At 43.3% G+C, this 14,591-nt stretch overlaps 1 protein-coding gene across 1 annotated transcript in view; it reads left to right on the plus strand.

Moving 5' to 3' along the window:
- spryd3 (SPRY domain containing 3) overlaps positions 1 to 14,591 on the plus strand; it is a 123,653-nt gene that overhangs the window by 106,490 nt on the left and 2,572 nt on the right. Inside the window, exons 8-9 of the mRNA XM_084187509.1 lie at positions 7,288 to 7,345; positions 11,438 to 11,557. Coding sequence (XP_084043635.1) covers positions 7,288 to 7,345; positions 11,438 to 11,557 — 178 coding nt within the window. The remainder of the gene's footprint in view (positions 1 to 7,287; positions 7,346 to 11,437; positions 11,558 to 14,591) is intronic.

The following is a 14,591-nucleotide window of genomic DNA, read 5'->3' on the forward strand; positions in this document are numbered from 1 at the left end:
GTTACAATATATTTAACTAAACATCAAATGTATTTCAAATACATGTAGATACATTTGCATCTTTGCTAAAATGCATGTAATGTCTTATTCCAGAGATACAGGTTCATACAGTGGGATCTGAAATTATTGACACCCTTGATAAAGATGAGCAATAATGACTGTATAAAATACACAATTCAAATACTGAGCTATATTGTATGCTCCAAAAACATGGGTAATTATATTATTTTATACTAATACAATTGCTCAGAGAATGAGATTGTGTTTAACATGTAATACTTATTTTCTCAAAAAATGTAGGGGTCAAAATTATTGACACCCCTAAAGATTCTTATAAATAAAGTAGTCAAAAGTGTAGTATTTGGTCCCATATTCCTAGCACGCAATGACTACATCAAGCTTGTGACTACAAACTTGTTAGATGCATTTGCAGTTCATTTTGGTTGTGTTTCAGATCATTTTGTGCCCAATAGAAATTCATAGTAAATAATGTGTCATTTTGGAGTCACTTTTATTGTCAATGAGAATATAATATGTTTCTAAACTCTTGTACATTCATGTGGATGCTACCATGATTATGGATAATCTTGAATGAATCGTGAATAATGATTAGTGAGAAAGTTACAGAGAGTCAAAGATCATACCCCCAAGACATGCTAACCTCCCCTGTTATTGGTAATGGTGAGAGGTTAGCTTATCTTGGGGCTATAATCTTTGACCCTCTGTAACTTTCTCACTTAACATTATTCACAATTTCTTTCATAGTTGAACAGTTCTCCAAAATATTTCAAAATATTCCAAATTGGTCGCACTTTAGAGCCCTGTAGAGTCATTATTGCTAATCTTTATCAAGGCAAGGCTGTCAATAATTTCGGACTCTACTGTACATTTGCATCTTTGTTCAAATGCATGTAATGCCTGACAATATTCTAGAAATGCATGGCTATGACATCTAGTCTACAGGGTGGCCAAAGTAGTTGCTAATTTGTCTTCTTAAATAACTTTTCAATGGAGATCATATTTTTAGCCACCAAGCCAAAACACCATGCAGTGCTAGAGGCATCACTACAGACCTGGGTTCGATCCCGGGCTGTATCACAACCGGCTGTGATCGGGAGTCCCATAGGGCGGCGCACAATTAGCCCAGCGTCGTCCGGGTTAGGGGAGCGTTTGGCCGGGGGGGCTTTACTTGGCTCATCGAGCTCTAGCGACTCCTTGTGGCGGGCCGGGCGCCTGCAGGCTGACCTGGGTCGTCAGTTGAACAGTGTTTCCTCTGACACATTGGTGCGGCTGGCTTCCGGTTTAAGCGGGCGGGTGTTAAGAACCGCGATTTGGCGGGTCATGTTTCGGAGGACGCATGACTCGACCTTCGCCTCCCAAGCCGGTTGGGGAGTTGCAGCGATGAGACGATCGAAATTGGGGAGAAAAAGGGGGTAAAAAAAATAAAAAAAAACATCTGCATTGGACCTTTAAGGAGGCTGACACCCTACTAAAGCTGAATTGTTAAGACAGTCACCATTTTGTTACAATATGATTTTAAAAATGTTTTTAATAAAGCAATATATTTCTTATAAGTACATGTGAAAATATATACAGTGGGGAAAAAAAGTATTTAGTCAGCCACCAATTGTGCAAGTTCTCCCACTTAAAAAGATGAGAGAGGCCTGTAATTTTCATCATAGGTACACGTCAACTATGACAGACAAATTGAGATTTTTTTTCTCCAGAAAATCACATTGCAGGATTTTTTATGAATTTCTTAGCAAATTATGGTGGAAAATAAGTATTTGGTCACCTACAAACAAGCAAGATTTCTGGCTCTCACAGACCTGTAACTTCTTCTTTAAGAGGCTCCTCTGTCCTCCACTCGTTACCTGTATTAATGGCACTTGTTTGAACTTGTTATCAGTATAAAAGACACCTGTCCACAACCTCAAACAGTCACACTCCAAACTCCACTATGGCCAAGACCAAAGAGCTGTCAAAGGACACCAGAAACAAAATTGTAGACCTGCACCAGGCTGGGAAGACTGAATCTGCAATAGGTAAGCAGCTTGGTTTGAAGAAATCAACTGTGGGAGCAATTATTAGGAAATGGAAGACATACAAGACCACTGATAATCTCCCTCGATCTGGGGCTCCACGCAAGATCTCACACCGTGGGGTCAAAATGATCACAAGAACGGTGAGCAAAAATCCCAGAACCACACGGGGGGACCTAGTGAATGACCTGCAGAGAGCTGGGACCAAAGTAACAAAGCCTACCATCAGTAACACACTACGCCGCCAGGGACTCAAATCCTGCAGTGCCAGACGTGTCCCCCTGCTTAAGCCAGTACATGTCCAGGCCCGTCTGAAGTTTGCTAGAGTGCATTTGGATGATCCAGAAGATGATTGGGAGAATGTCATATGGTCAGATGAAACCAAAATATAACTTTTTGGTAAAAACTCAACTCGTCGTGTTTGGAGGACAAAGAATGCTGAGTTGCATCCAAAGAACACCATACCTACTGTGAAGCATGGGGGTGGAAACATCATGCTTTGGGGCTGTTTTTATGCAAAGGGACCAGGATGACTGATCCGTGTAAAGGAAAGAATGAATGGGGCCATGTATCGTAAGATTTTGAGTGAAAACCTCCTTCCATCAGCAAGGGCATTGAAGATGAAACGTGGCTGGGTCTTTCAGCATGACAATGATCCCAAACACACGGGCAACGAAGGAGTGGGTTCATAAGAAGCATTTCAAGGTCCTGGAGTGGCCTAGCCAGTCTCCAGATCTCAACCCCATAGAACATCTTTGGAGGGAGTTGAAAGTCCGTGTTGCCCAGCGACAGCCCCAAAACATCACTGCTCTAGAGGAGATCTGCATGGAGGAATGGGCCAAAATACCAGCAACAGTGTGTGAAAACCTTGTGAAGACTTACAGAAAACGTTTGACCTGTGTCATTGCCAACAAAGGGTATATAACAAAGTATTGAGAAACTTTTGTTATTGACCAAATACTTATTTTCCACCATAATTTGCAAATAAATTCATTAAAAATCCTACAAAGTGATTTTCTGGATTTTCTTTTCTCATTTTGTCTGTCATAGTTAACGTGTACCTATGATGAAAATTACAGGCCTCTCTCATCTTTTTAAGTGGGAGAACTTGCACAATTGGTGGCTGACTAAATACTTTTTTCCCCCACTGTATATAAAATATATAACATTTATATATACATTTTAAATAATACATTTAGGAATCTTAAATGTATTAAAAAATAAAATAAAAATATTTGGCCAATTTTAAACATCTCACATGTATTATATTTTATATATGTTTTTTCCGTATGTGAAACTTTTGAAGCTATTCTCCTGCAGTTGTAACAGCTCCTTGTAGAATTATGTTTGTTGGTTTAAAATATCTTTCACCTGCGTAAGCAAGATACTGTCCTCTTCTTTGTTTGGCATGGTTATTGTTGGTGTACCACATACAGTGCATTCGGAAAGTATTCAGACCCCTTGACTTTTTCCAGATTTTGTTACGTTACAGCCTCATTCTAAAATTGATTACATAGTTTTTTCCCCCTCATCAATCTACACACAATACCCCATAATGATAAAGCAAAAACAAAGCAAATTTAAAACGGAAATATACATTTACATAAGTAAATGTATTCAGACCCTTTACTCAGTACTTTGTTGAAGCACCTTTGGCAGCGATTACAGCCTCGAGTCTTCTTGGGTATGACGCTACAAGCTTGGCACACCCATTCCTCTCTGCAGATCCTCTCAAGCTCTGTCAGGTTGGATGGGGAGCGTTGCTGCACAGCTATTTTCAGATATCTCCAGAGATGTTTGATTGTGTTCAAGTCTGGGCTCTGGCTGGGCCACTCAAGGACATTCAGAGTCTTGTTCCGAAGGCACTCCTGCGTTGTCTTGGCTGTGTGCTTAGGGTCGTTGTCCTGTTGGAAGGTGAACCTTCGCCCCAGTCTGAGGTCCTGAGCGCTCTGGAGCAGGATTTCAACAAGGATCTCTCTGTACTTTGCTCCGTTCATCTTCGCCTCGATTCTGACTAGTCTCCCAGTCCCTGCCGCTGAAAAACGACCCCACAGCATGATGCTGCCACCACCATGCTTCTCCATAGGGATGGTGCCAGGTTTCCACCAGACGTGACGCTTGGCATTTAGGCCAAAGAGTTCAATCTTGGTTTCATCAGACCAGAGAATCTTGTTTCCCATGGTCTGAGAGTCTTTAGGTGCCTTTTGGCAAACTCCAAGCGGGCTGTCATGTGCCTTTTACTGAGGAGTGGCTTCCATCTGGCCACTCTACCATAAAGGCCTGATTGGTGGAGTGCTGCAGAGATGGTTGTCCTTCTGGAAGATTTTTCCATCTCCACAGAGTAACTCTAGAGCTCTGTCAGAGTGAACATCGGCCCTTCTCCCCCGATTGCTCAGTTTAGCCGGGCGGCCAGCTCTAGGAAGAGGCTTGGTAGTTCCAAACTTCTTCCATTTAAGAATGATGAGGCCACTGTGTTCTTGGGGACCTTCAACGCTGCAGAAATGTTTTGATACCCTTCCCCAGATCTGTGTCTCTGAGCTCCACGGACAATTCCTTCGACCTCATGGCTTTGTTTTTGCTCTGACATGCACTGTCAACTGTGGGACCTTATATAGACAGGTGTGTGCCTTTCCAAATCATGTCCGATCAATTGAATTTACCACAGGTGGACTCCAATCAAGTTGGATGATTAATGGAAACAGGATGCACCTGAGCTCAATTTCATGTCTCATAGCAAAGGGTCTAAATACTTATGTAAAAAAGGTATTTCTGTTTTTAATTTTTTATAAATTAGCAAAACATTTTAAAGACCTGTTTTCGCTTTGTCATTATGGGGTATTGTGTGTAGATTGCTGAGGAAAATTTTTTATTTAATCAATTTTAGAATAAGGCTGTAACGTAACAAAATGTGGAAAAAGTCAAGGGGTCTGAATACTTTCCGAAGGCACTGTAGTTCCAGCCCGGTCAGGTTAATATGTGTGCGTGTTTACTACGGCCTGACCTAGCCCTGTGGCTGTGTCTCTGTGTCCTCACTGCCCTGAGAAAGCTCCCTGATGCAGCACTTCAGAACCAGAGCCTTTGAACAAGTTGACTCTACTAAGGTCAGGTTCTATCTGGCTGAACAAAGGAGCTGAGAGTGAAAGCCAAGGCCTCTCTGTCTCTGGTTTACTGTAGAATAGACAGGGCACACACAGGCTGTTGTTCTATTCATTCCCATCAAGTGCTGATCTCTGATCTCCATCTCTCTGCCCTGGTATTTCACGATGGTGGTTTTTACACGATGACAAGGGGTTACACAAACAAACCTGCATCACCACCACCACTCCTTACCCTTACCCCTCTCTCTCTCTGAGAGGTTGTGGGCACACAAACACATGCTCACCTGGCTTCTCCTGCAGTAATCCCTGTGGTGATATTTATAGCCGAGGACTCAGGAGAGAGATGAGTATCTGCTTCCATGAATCCAACAGGGCCCGGCCAGGGAAGGCCAGCATCTCTGCAGCTCCAGCTTGTTGACTCTGTCACAGTGTGGAAATGCAGGCTAGCTCCAATGACACTGATAAAGCCCCTGAGGATCAGATAGGGCTCTGCTACGAACAGACAGAACGCTACTGTTTGTTATTCTTGGAAGCGGCTTAGTTTTTGACTAATGGCTTCTGCAGAACAATGTGGTCCAAAGTTCATGTTTAAGTAGTAGACCAAGGTTCCGGGGTTAACAGAATAAACTTTTATGCAGATTTATACAGACCGAGGGAGACGGTTGACGATGTATTTGTTTGTGAACAAACGATACGTTTCGAGTGAATTTGTCCTGTCAATATTTAGGCACTTACTGCTGCTTTAATATTGCTCAACTGCATACCATAATATCTAGAGGCCTCAGTCAGAAAACAACATGATAAAGTAGATGGCAGAGATCCAGGGGTTTGGGAATTAAACTGAGGGGTATTAAAGACATCACTCATCTGTGCTAAGACACAGGTCTGTGGTTTCACTGTGGCTTGACTGTAAATCCATCACTTACGATCCACATTAATTAGATGAACAGATCAAATGAGCCAAGTGCTCCTTTCTGCTTTCACCATCCGAAGCATTGATCAGAGCCTGCATCCTACATGGCATCCTATTCTCTACGCATTTTGGGTATACGAAAAAATAGTTTTATAGGATGTGACAATTTTGTATGTTTTAAATGCCACGATGTCATACTCATTTTGGCTTTTCATCTAGTAGAATTCGCTGCAACACTATTGAGGAAGAGAATCGTCTTCTGAGACTTGTGTGTTTGACAACAGCTGATAATCAGCTGAAGGGACGAGCTGTACCAAAATGAACGAATGGTGGGAATCAACGCAATTGCGCATTAGATGATGACACATTCTCAGTAGGATGAGCCTAATATGCTGATATTTATTGCTTACTGCATTCATTGTTACTAAACAGTACGTTCTAAATAGTATGTAGGACAATTAGTACACAGTATGCAGTTTCAGTAAGTAGTAGGCAAGCCAGATTTCAGACACAGCTTGTGTCTGTAGGTACATTAATCTCCACTGAAATGTGGTCCATTTGAGTAAAGGGTTGTAGTGTTTTCTTAACCGCTTCAACAATCAATAATGACCTGTTACATGTTTTGGGGGTTCTTTATTAGCAATTCTGCTACATGTTCTTCTTTAAGGTGGAATGAAAAGGAGTTGTCTTCCTCCTCTTTGGGCTGTGGATGGTTGGCTGTACTTATGGAGGTTGAGTAAACCATAGAAAACAAAAAACATCTCTGGTGATTAACTCTCTGAGTCTGAGTCACACTGACTCTGATCTAATCCAAACCTTAGTTAGCGCTTTTATTGTTTCTGTTGGCATGGAGAACCTGTATAGAAAAGATGTATCCTCTTCCTGTGTGTACTTTACTGTGAGACACTGTGGCAACAAACACTGGTTTGCTTGAGGGAGAAAAACTTAATGAGTGTAGGGATCAGACACCATCACTTTACATAATAAATCAGCGAGATTAATAACAAAGCAATAAAAGTATACATTCAGCAAGAATATAAAAAGTACACTTAACAAAGTACACTTAACAAACACTAACCGGATGACAGACTAACCAGGGGAGTACACTAGAAAAAAAAATATGTGGGAACACATAAAAGCCAAGACAAGCCTGTGGGAAAAGTTATGTCTTTAGAGAGGACTTGAATGTGTGTAGTGAGCTGTGATTGTAACTTGTGAATCTGTCTGTCTTTAGGACTACCCCAAGAACAGACACCCAGGCTGGAGCCGAGGCTCAGTGGCTTATCACGCAGGTGAGACTTGGTGCTCTTCATCTACATTTCTCTGTGCTCTTCATCAACATTTCTCTGTGCTCTTCGTCAACATTTCTCTGTGCTCTTCGTCAACATTTCTCTGTGCTCTTCGTCAACATTTCTCTGCGCTCTTCGTCAACTTTTCTCTGCGCTCTTCGTCAACATTTCTCTGTGCTCTTCGTCAACATTTCTCTGCGCTCTTCGTCAACATTTCTCTGTGCTCTTCGTCAACATTTCTCTGTGCTCTTCATCAACATTTCTCTGTGCTCTTCGTCAACATTTCTCTGTGCTCTTCGTCAACATTTCTCTGTGCTCTTCGTCAACATTTCTCGGTGCTCTTCGTCAACATTTCTCGGCGCTCTTCGTCAACATTTCTCTGTGCTCTTCATCAACATTTCTCTGTGCTCTTCGTCAACATTTCTCTGTGCTCTTCCTAACTTGTTTTCTGTCTTGCCTTTCTCCCCTCTCCTGGCCTGTCTTGCTTACTGGTTAGCTCATTCCCTGAGTATGTGGCTGATGGATCAGAGCTGTTTCCTGTGTATCTCTCTGATACACACAGTTTTCAAACCAAGCATCTCTGGGCACCATCTCAGCTGGAGGTGGCCAGGGAAGATAGAGTAGGATCACGCAGGGCGATAAAGAAGAGAACGGCAAAACGTCTGAGGAAGAAAGGGGGAGGATATCTCATTCCTCAGGGAGTCATCTCTCCTTCTCCAATCAGATAATCAGTTATCTTGCTACGGTTGTATAACTGCTCAGTGTGGCCCTTTGTGAAGACAGGCCCTGTTACCAACTGCTGCTATCTCTCTGTCTCCAGGCATCTGCCATTCCAAAGCCTCCAGCATCCCACCGCTATCTATTACTGAAGAGCTATCACTATAGATTAGCTATCAAGTGCTGCTAGGTCTGATACTGTATCAGAGCTAGGGAGAATGTATCATGGGGGTGCTGAGGGTTATCTACCCAGAGGCCAGTCTGAAGGACCTCATTGTTAAACCCATCATCGTCAATGGGTCAGAGGGCATCAGCCAGATGGTGTGTCTTAATGGTGTGTCTGAAATGGCATCCTATTCCCGAATGCCTATACAGTGTAGTGCACTACTTTTGGCCAGAGTAGTCCACTAAATACTGGGAATAGGGTGCAATTAGGGATCTGGTCCAAAGTAGTGCGCAACTTTACTGTTTATTTTCCTCACCATCTGACTATGTCCTAGGCTGCCTCCCAAACGGCACCCTATTTCGTAGTGCACTACTTTTGACCAGAACCCTAATGGGCCCTGGTCAAAAGTAGTGCACTACAAAGGGAATAGGGTGCTATTTGGGATGCAACCCTAGTAAGGCTGGAGATGATACAACCAGGGCTGACTGAGGGATGGATTGGGGCATCACAGTCAGTCCCACTGCGTTCTGTATGTGGGCTCCCCCTCTGGTTTGGCTGGCGTGTGGAAGACGCCACAAGAATTTGCACGCCCTAGCACAGCTCCCCATTAATCTTATTTGTTAGAGACAAAGATGATGTATGTGGTTTTCCACGCTGTTTCTGAGGTTTGCCTTCTCATGCTTGGGTTCACATACAGGCTCCGTCCAGCTCCTTCAGTCTACATCAACAGGACTCCTAGTACCTCTTATTCTGCGTCCCAAATGTAATCCTATTCCCTACATAGTGCATTGCTTTTGACGAGGGCTCTGGTCAAAAGTAGTGCACTATGTAGGGAACAAGATGCCATTAGAACCTCTTAGTGGTCTCCTCTCCATCCATCCATCCATCCATCCATCCATCCATCCATCCATCCATCCATCCATCCATCCATCCATCCATCCATCCAAGCCTTTAACACAGTCAGCAGCGCAATAACTCAGGACTTCACAATATGCACACACATGACAAACTAGTATGTATGCAATAATTATAGTAAAGGCAATATAGCATATGGCCATAGCAGATTCTCAATAGGAAAGGCCGATGTTCAATTTGTGTCTTTTGCCTTACTGAGTTTTGAGAAAGAGCTTCTTGCTGTTTAGCTTTTTTTTACCAACACGAAAACAGTGGCGGGCTAAGATATAACACTGTGAAAAGGTCTGGTTTGGTTTATCACCTCAGTCGTCTGTTTAGCTCACAACCATGCCTGCATCCCAAATCGCACCCTGTTCCCTATATAGTGCACTACTTTTGACCAGAGGCCCATTTAAAGGGAGTAGTGTGCCATTTGGGAATCAGCCCATATCTGTTTTTATGTTCTCCTCGCGTTCCAGAGGGCAAGTGGCTGCCAGCTGCCAGCGTATCATTTCACTCACATCAATCACAAGTGTGACTGTTGGGATATTGGCACAGACAGTGAGAACCTCCATTCCGTGTGTTGCCACAGTGTGATGGTGCTGACTGTGTCGATGGGCCGTGTTCCATTTTCTCTGCTCTGAGCAGCGCCCTGTTATGTGTGTGTGTGTGTGCGGCTTGTTGCGGTGCCCTGTTAGTAGCAGCCAGTGAGGCAGCAGCTCACCAAGCCTCATTAAACCTGTCACCTTGGCAGGCGCAATGCTTTCAGAGCACGACCCTATCACCACTCCTCATCAGTGACTCATGCTCTGACTCAACACCAGCATGATGCCCTGCCCTACAACAACCACCACTACCTAACCTGGCAGGCACTGGCCAACCGCAGAGCCAGACCTGGCATACCACAACCCATTGTCTTTGTCACCGGCACAGGCCCCACCCTACACCTACCACCACCACCGCCTTGCCGAACTGTCACAGGCCCTATCCTACAACCACCATAGCCACATTTTAACAATAAAGACCTACTGTATGTATCTTCTAGGTCAGTGGCTGTGGTGTTAAAATCCATGCACATATTCTAGTTGTTCATGTTTGAGGAAACAGTTGAGTCAAAGTTCCCTGGGCCAGGCCAGGGAGGGATTCAGGGAAGCCCCTGTGTTTTCCAGACATACTCTCGTATTACGAACGCCAACCGGTCCTGTTCTCTCGTTCACGCCTCTCTTTTCCTCCGTCCCTCCGGTCTTCAGCTGCCTTCCAGCCAGGTGTCAGCCAGGTTTCAGCCAGATTTCCTGGCGTGGCGAGCTGGTGTCTCAGGTGCCAGATGCCTTGCCTTCTCTAGCCAGAGTCCTCTCTCTATCCACGCGCCACACAGCTATTTTTAGCCGCACTCCTCTTCTCCCTCTCCTCTCTTCCCCCTCTCCTCTTCTCATCCCCCCTCCTCTCCTCTCCCTCCTCCCCACTTCTTCACCATCTTCTCCTCCCCCTCCCCCTCTCTTCCCCCGTCGTGGCACCAGTGTTTGCTGTGTGTGTTGTGACAGGGGCCCACATGGGAGCCCTGATGATACAGTGTCTCCATCTCCCTCCCCGTCCTGCACACACACACACACACACACAATCTCAGATAAAGATTGTTTAAACAGTATCCTGAGCCGGGAACGGCTCCCATGACAACTCCACAAATATTTACCAGAAACCATGCCGCAGCGCACCGTAGAGGATCATGTCTGCAGGCTACCTTTTAGCAATGTTTTTCTTTCTTTTTGTATCGTCCTTTCTCTCTCTCTTTCTTGTTTTGTTGTTTTCCACCAGAGATTGGATTTGTTTTACTGAAAGAATACTGAAGTAATGTTATGTAAAAAAGAGTTTCAAGTGAAATTCCACTGCAAGTGTTTCTAGTAACATGTTTTTTTGCTTTTGCGAAGAACAATTAGGTGACAATGTTGCCCTCTTGGTGAAAGTTCAAAAACATTGTAGCATAATACAGTAGGATAATCTATCCATCTATCCATCTATCTATCTATCTATCTATCTATCTATCTATCTATCTATCTATCTATCTATCTATCTATCTATCTATCAATAAACAAATTAATCACATTTAGACCTTTTTACATCAACAGTCCTCACAGTGACAAGACTCATTTCTCCCCCTCTTTCTCTCCCTCTCTCTCTCCCTCTCTCTCTCTTTCTCTTTCTGCCTCTCTCTCCCTCTCTCACTCTCTATCTCTCCCTCTCTGTCTTTCTCTCTCTCTCTCTCTCTCTCTCTCTCTCTCTCTCTCTCTCTCTCTCTCTCTCTCTCTCTCTCTCTCTCTCAGATGATGGGAAGATCTTCCATGGTAGTGGGGTTGGGGAGCCGTTTGGTCCTCGCTGTATCGAGGGTGACATCATGGGCTGTGGCATCATGTTCCCACGGGACTACATATTGGATGGTGAAGGTAAGGACAATAAGATGGGGGTGCATTTTCAGTTCAATTCAATAGATCTTTATTGTTCCTGAATGGCAATTTGTTTACAGTAATGGAAGTTAAAGACATGCTCCAGAACTTTGGCAACTGACTAGTATTTTTTAAACCTCCCGCTTTGGGATGGATGTGTCAATGTGTAGTTCATACATGCATAATCTATGAGCAGAATTACTGTCTCATGATATTCCTTGTTTGAAAGCAACTGTTTTTCTGGAAGCTGTGCCATTTTCCATACATTTTCACCCACGTGGACCAGCCCCCTAGCAATTCAAGTTCAACCAATGAGCTTCAGCCCCTCGCCAAGCAAGATCCACACACAGCAGAGTGAGAGAGAGAGAGCAATGGCGTGGTCCTCATACAGTATCTGCACATGTGACGTAGGACGCCATTTTCGGGAAACACTTTTGGCTCGTGAGGGCTACTTTCAAAACTACTGGCTAAAAAGTATACAAAATTACAGGAGAATCCCTTGTCACTTGTTCCCATTCATGACATGACAGGTCCTCCCTGTAACCTACAGATGTGGTGTAGAACAAAGAAGAAGTAGTGACACTTGCCTGAGTTGAGAGTGAACGTTAGATGATTCAGCTGTTTGGGGCGAATCTTCACTTCTGTCCAATTTTCACTTAGTCATACATTGATGTCAATGGAAATCAGGGGCACAACTTTGGCTTTAGAAGTGGGGGGTACATAACTTGGCGGGGGGGTCCTACATTTTTGGGGGGCATCTAAAGCTCATTTCCTGCATTTCTACACAATCTAATATGACCCATGGCCCTTCTAGCAGTCTCTATTTAGAACAACAAAAAGTAAGCAAAAACGCCCACAGTCATCAAGCTAGGTAAGAGATCATTATTAAATATGTTTAAGTGATTGATAAGACTAAACTAGATCAATGATAATTCAATAATCAATATTGTGTTGCACCTTTAACCAATAGCCTAACAAATGAACAACTCTTACAAATAAATTATAAATACTTTTGATTGTCTTTATTAAGACATCCTCTATATCAAATTTCAGCCAGACCGCCCAGCCAGCCCGAGCCACCTGCATGCCCGACCCCCACCAGTCTAGTCAATACATAAACTCTCCCCAACACAACTTCCTTCCCATCTTTTTTTTTATGTCTCAAGGTTTTTATGTCTAAAGGTTTGGAAAACAAAAGTTTAATAAAAACACACATACACCTACACATTAAAACACAGAAACAGTACACCCTCCATATAATTCATATCATAGGCCTAATAGTACAGTAGAGCTCTTTTTACTTGCACACAATATAGCTGGATCACCCCGTCCTGCCCCTAGGGGTCCACGGCCCTGCAGCGCCCCAACCCAACACACCCCACTCAACTTTTAGGATCTTAGTTAAACATTCATTATTGGTTTCAGGTGTGTTAGGCCAAGGCCAGAGTGACAACCAACAGTACGGCAGACCCCCAGGGTCAGGACTGAGCAGCCCAGCAGCTAGGGATTGCCTAAATAGGTATCTCTCCTGACGAGGGCATGTTTTCAATAGACTCCTTTTGTCCTACAGTATTCCATATAAGGTATCCAGACCTTATGAAAGTTGCACAGTATATCCTTAATCTTGGAATAAATCAAATATAGTGATACATAACTTGACATTTCTTCCATTCATTGTGGGAGGATAACCAACGTTCCAATTAATGGCAATGCATTTCTTAGCCGCTATTAATGCTAGGTTACACAGTTTCCTCTGATAAGTCTCCAGTATCAACATTTCCAAGCAAACAAAAACAGGGAGGAGGGAGAATCTGTAGACATGCTGAGATAAAAGAACATACTATTTGACAGAATTCAGCCAGCCTTCACAAGACCATAACATATGCACATATGTACAAATGTGTGTTTTACACCTCCAGCAGAATAATTACATTTCTGAGAGCATGATATTCAGTTTCACTGGCATATAGTACGTTCTATGGATGGTCTTAAACTGCAGTAATTTATGTCTGAGATTATATGAACATGACAGGGCATTCTAACATATCTGTATCCATTCATCATCATCAATAGCGTCTCCCAGGTCTTCGTCACATTTTTGTTTGACATGTTTTGTGTCATCGGGAAAAGCCTCTATCAACCCTTGAATCAATCCTAGAATCAATGGTTCAATAATTGAATTGACCATTATTCCCAGATCCCAGACTGTAGCCTACCCATCAACTCAAGATGGAACTTTGTATCCAGTCACTGATTGTTATAATATACTGCAAAATTCACCTGAGCTCCGTAGACTGGTCTTCCCTGGCTGTCTGACCCTGCAGTGACACCTGTCACCATCTGATCCTGCTAAGACATGATGAGCATAGTGTTGTGTACTGACTGTGCACCATGACAGTGTAGCCTGTAGAGCTGTTAATACCGTGTCAGTGTGAAAAGTAGGGAATTAGCTAGGGAAACTGACAGATAACGTTACATTGCTTTACTGAGTAATAAAAACTCATATTGCGCTGAAGAAATGTCAGCATATCGGTGTTCAATTGTTTGGCTGCTGGTTTCATCGCTTGATTCAGGTCTAGTGAGATTGAGGTAAAAATTATAGCTAAAGTTAGTGAGCTAGCTAGCTAACGTTAGCCAACTTTTGGCTAGCTCTAGCTAATGGTAAATCATCAAATTTACTTCTGTTGAAACGGGACAAAACATTTCCATACACACAACAGCTGTTAGATACTGCTACCTGACAGATAGCTAGAGGCTAGCTAGAGCTGAACTGGCTGTAGTAGCTATTCGCTAGCTAACTAGCTGCTAGTAGTTCATTAACTTCAGTCCAGAGGGGATGAAACATTAGCTGACGTTACACTACTAGCTCAGCACTGGGAATATTTTTTTCTTCTTCTGTCAAACAGCAGTTGCCTTGCCAGCTAGATCAGTCAACTAAAGAGTAGCCAGTTTCTGCTCTGCTTGCTTTTGAAACTCAGAAGAAAAACGCAACACAGACAGCAGCTGCCTCTGTTCATCTCTCCCATGCGGGTCC

This window comes from Coregonus lavaretus (genome assembly GCF_964263955.1).
Source record: "Coregonus lavaretus genome assembly, chromosome: 22".
Lineage (NCBI taxonomy): Eukaryota > Metazoa > Chordata > Actinopteri > Salmoniformes > Salmonidae > Coregonus > Coregonus lavaretus.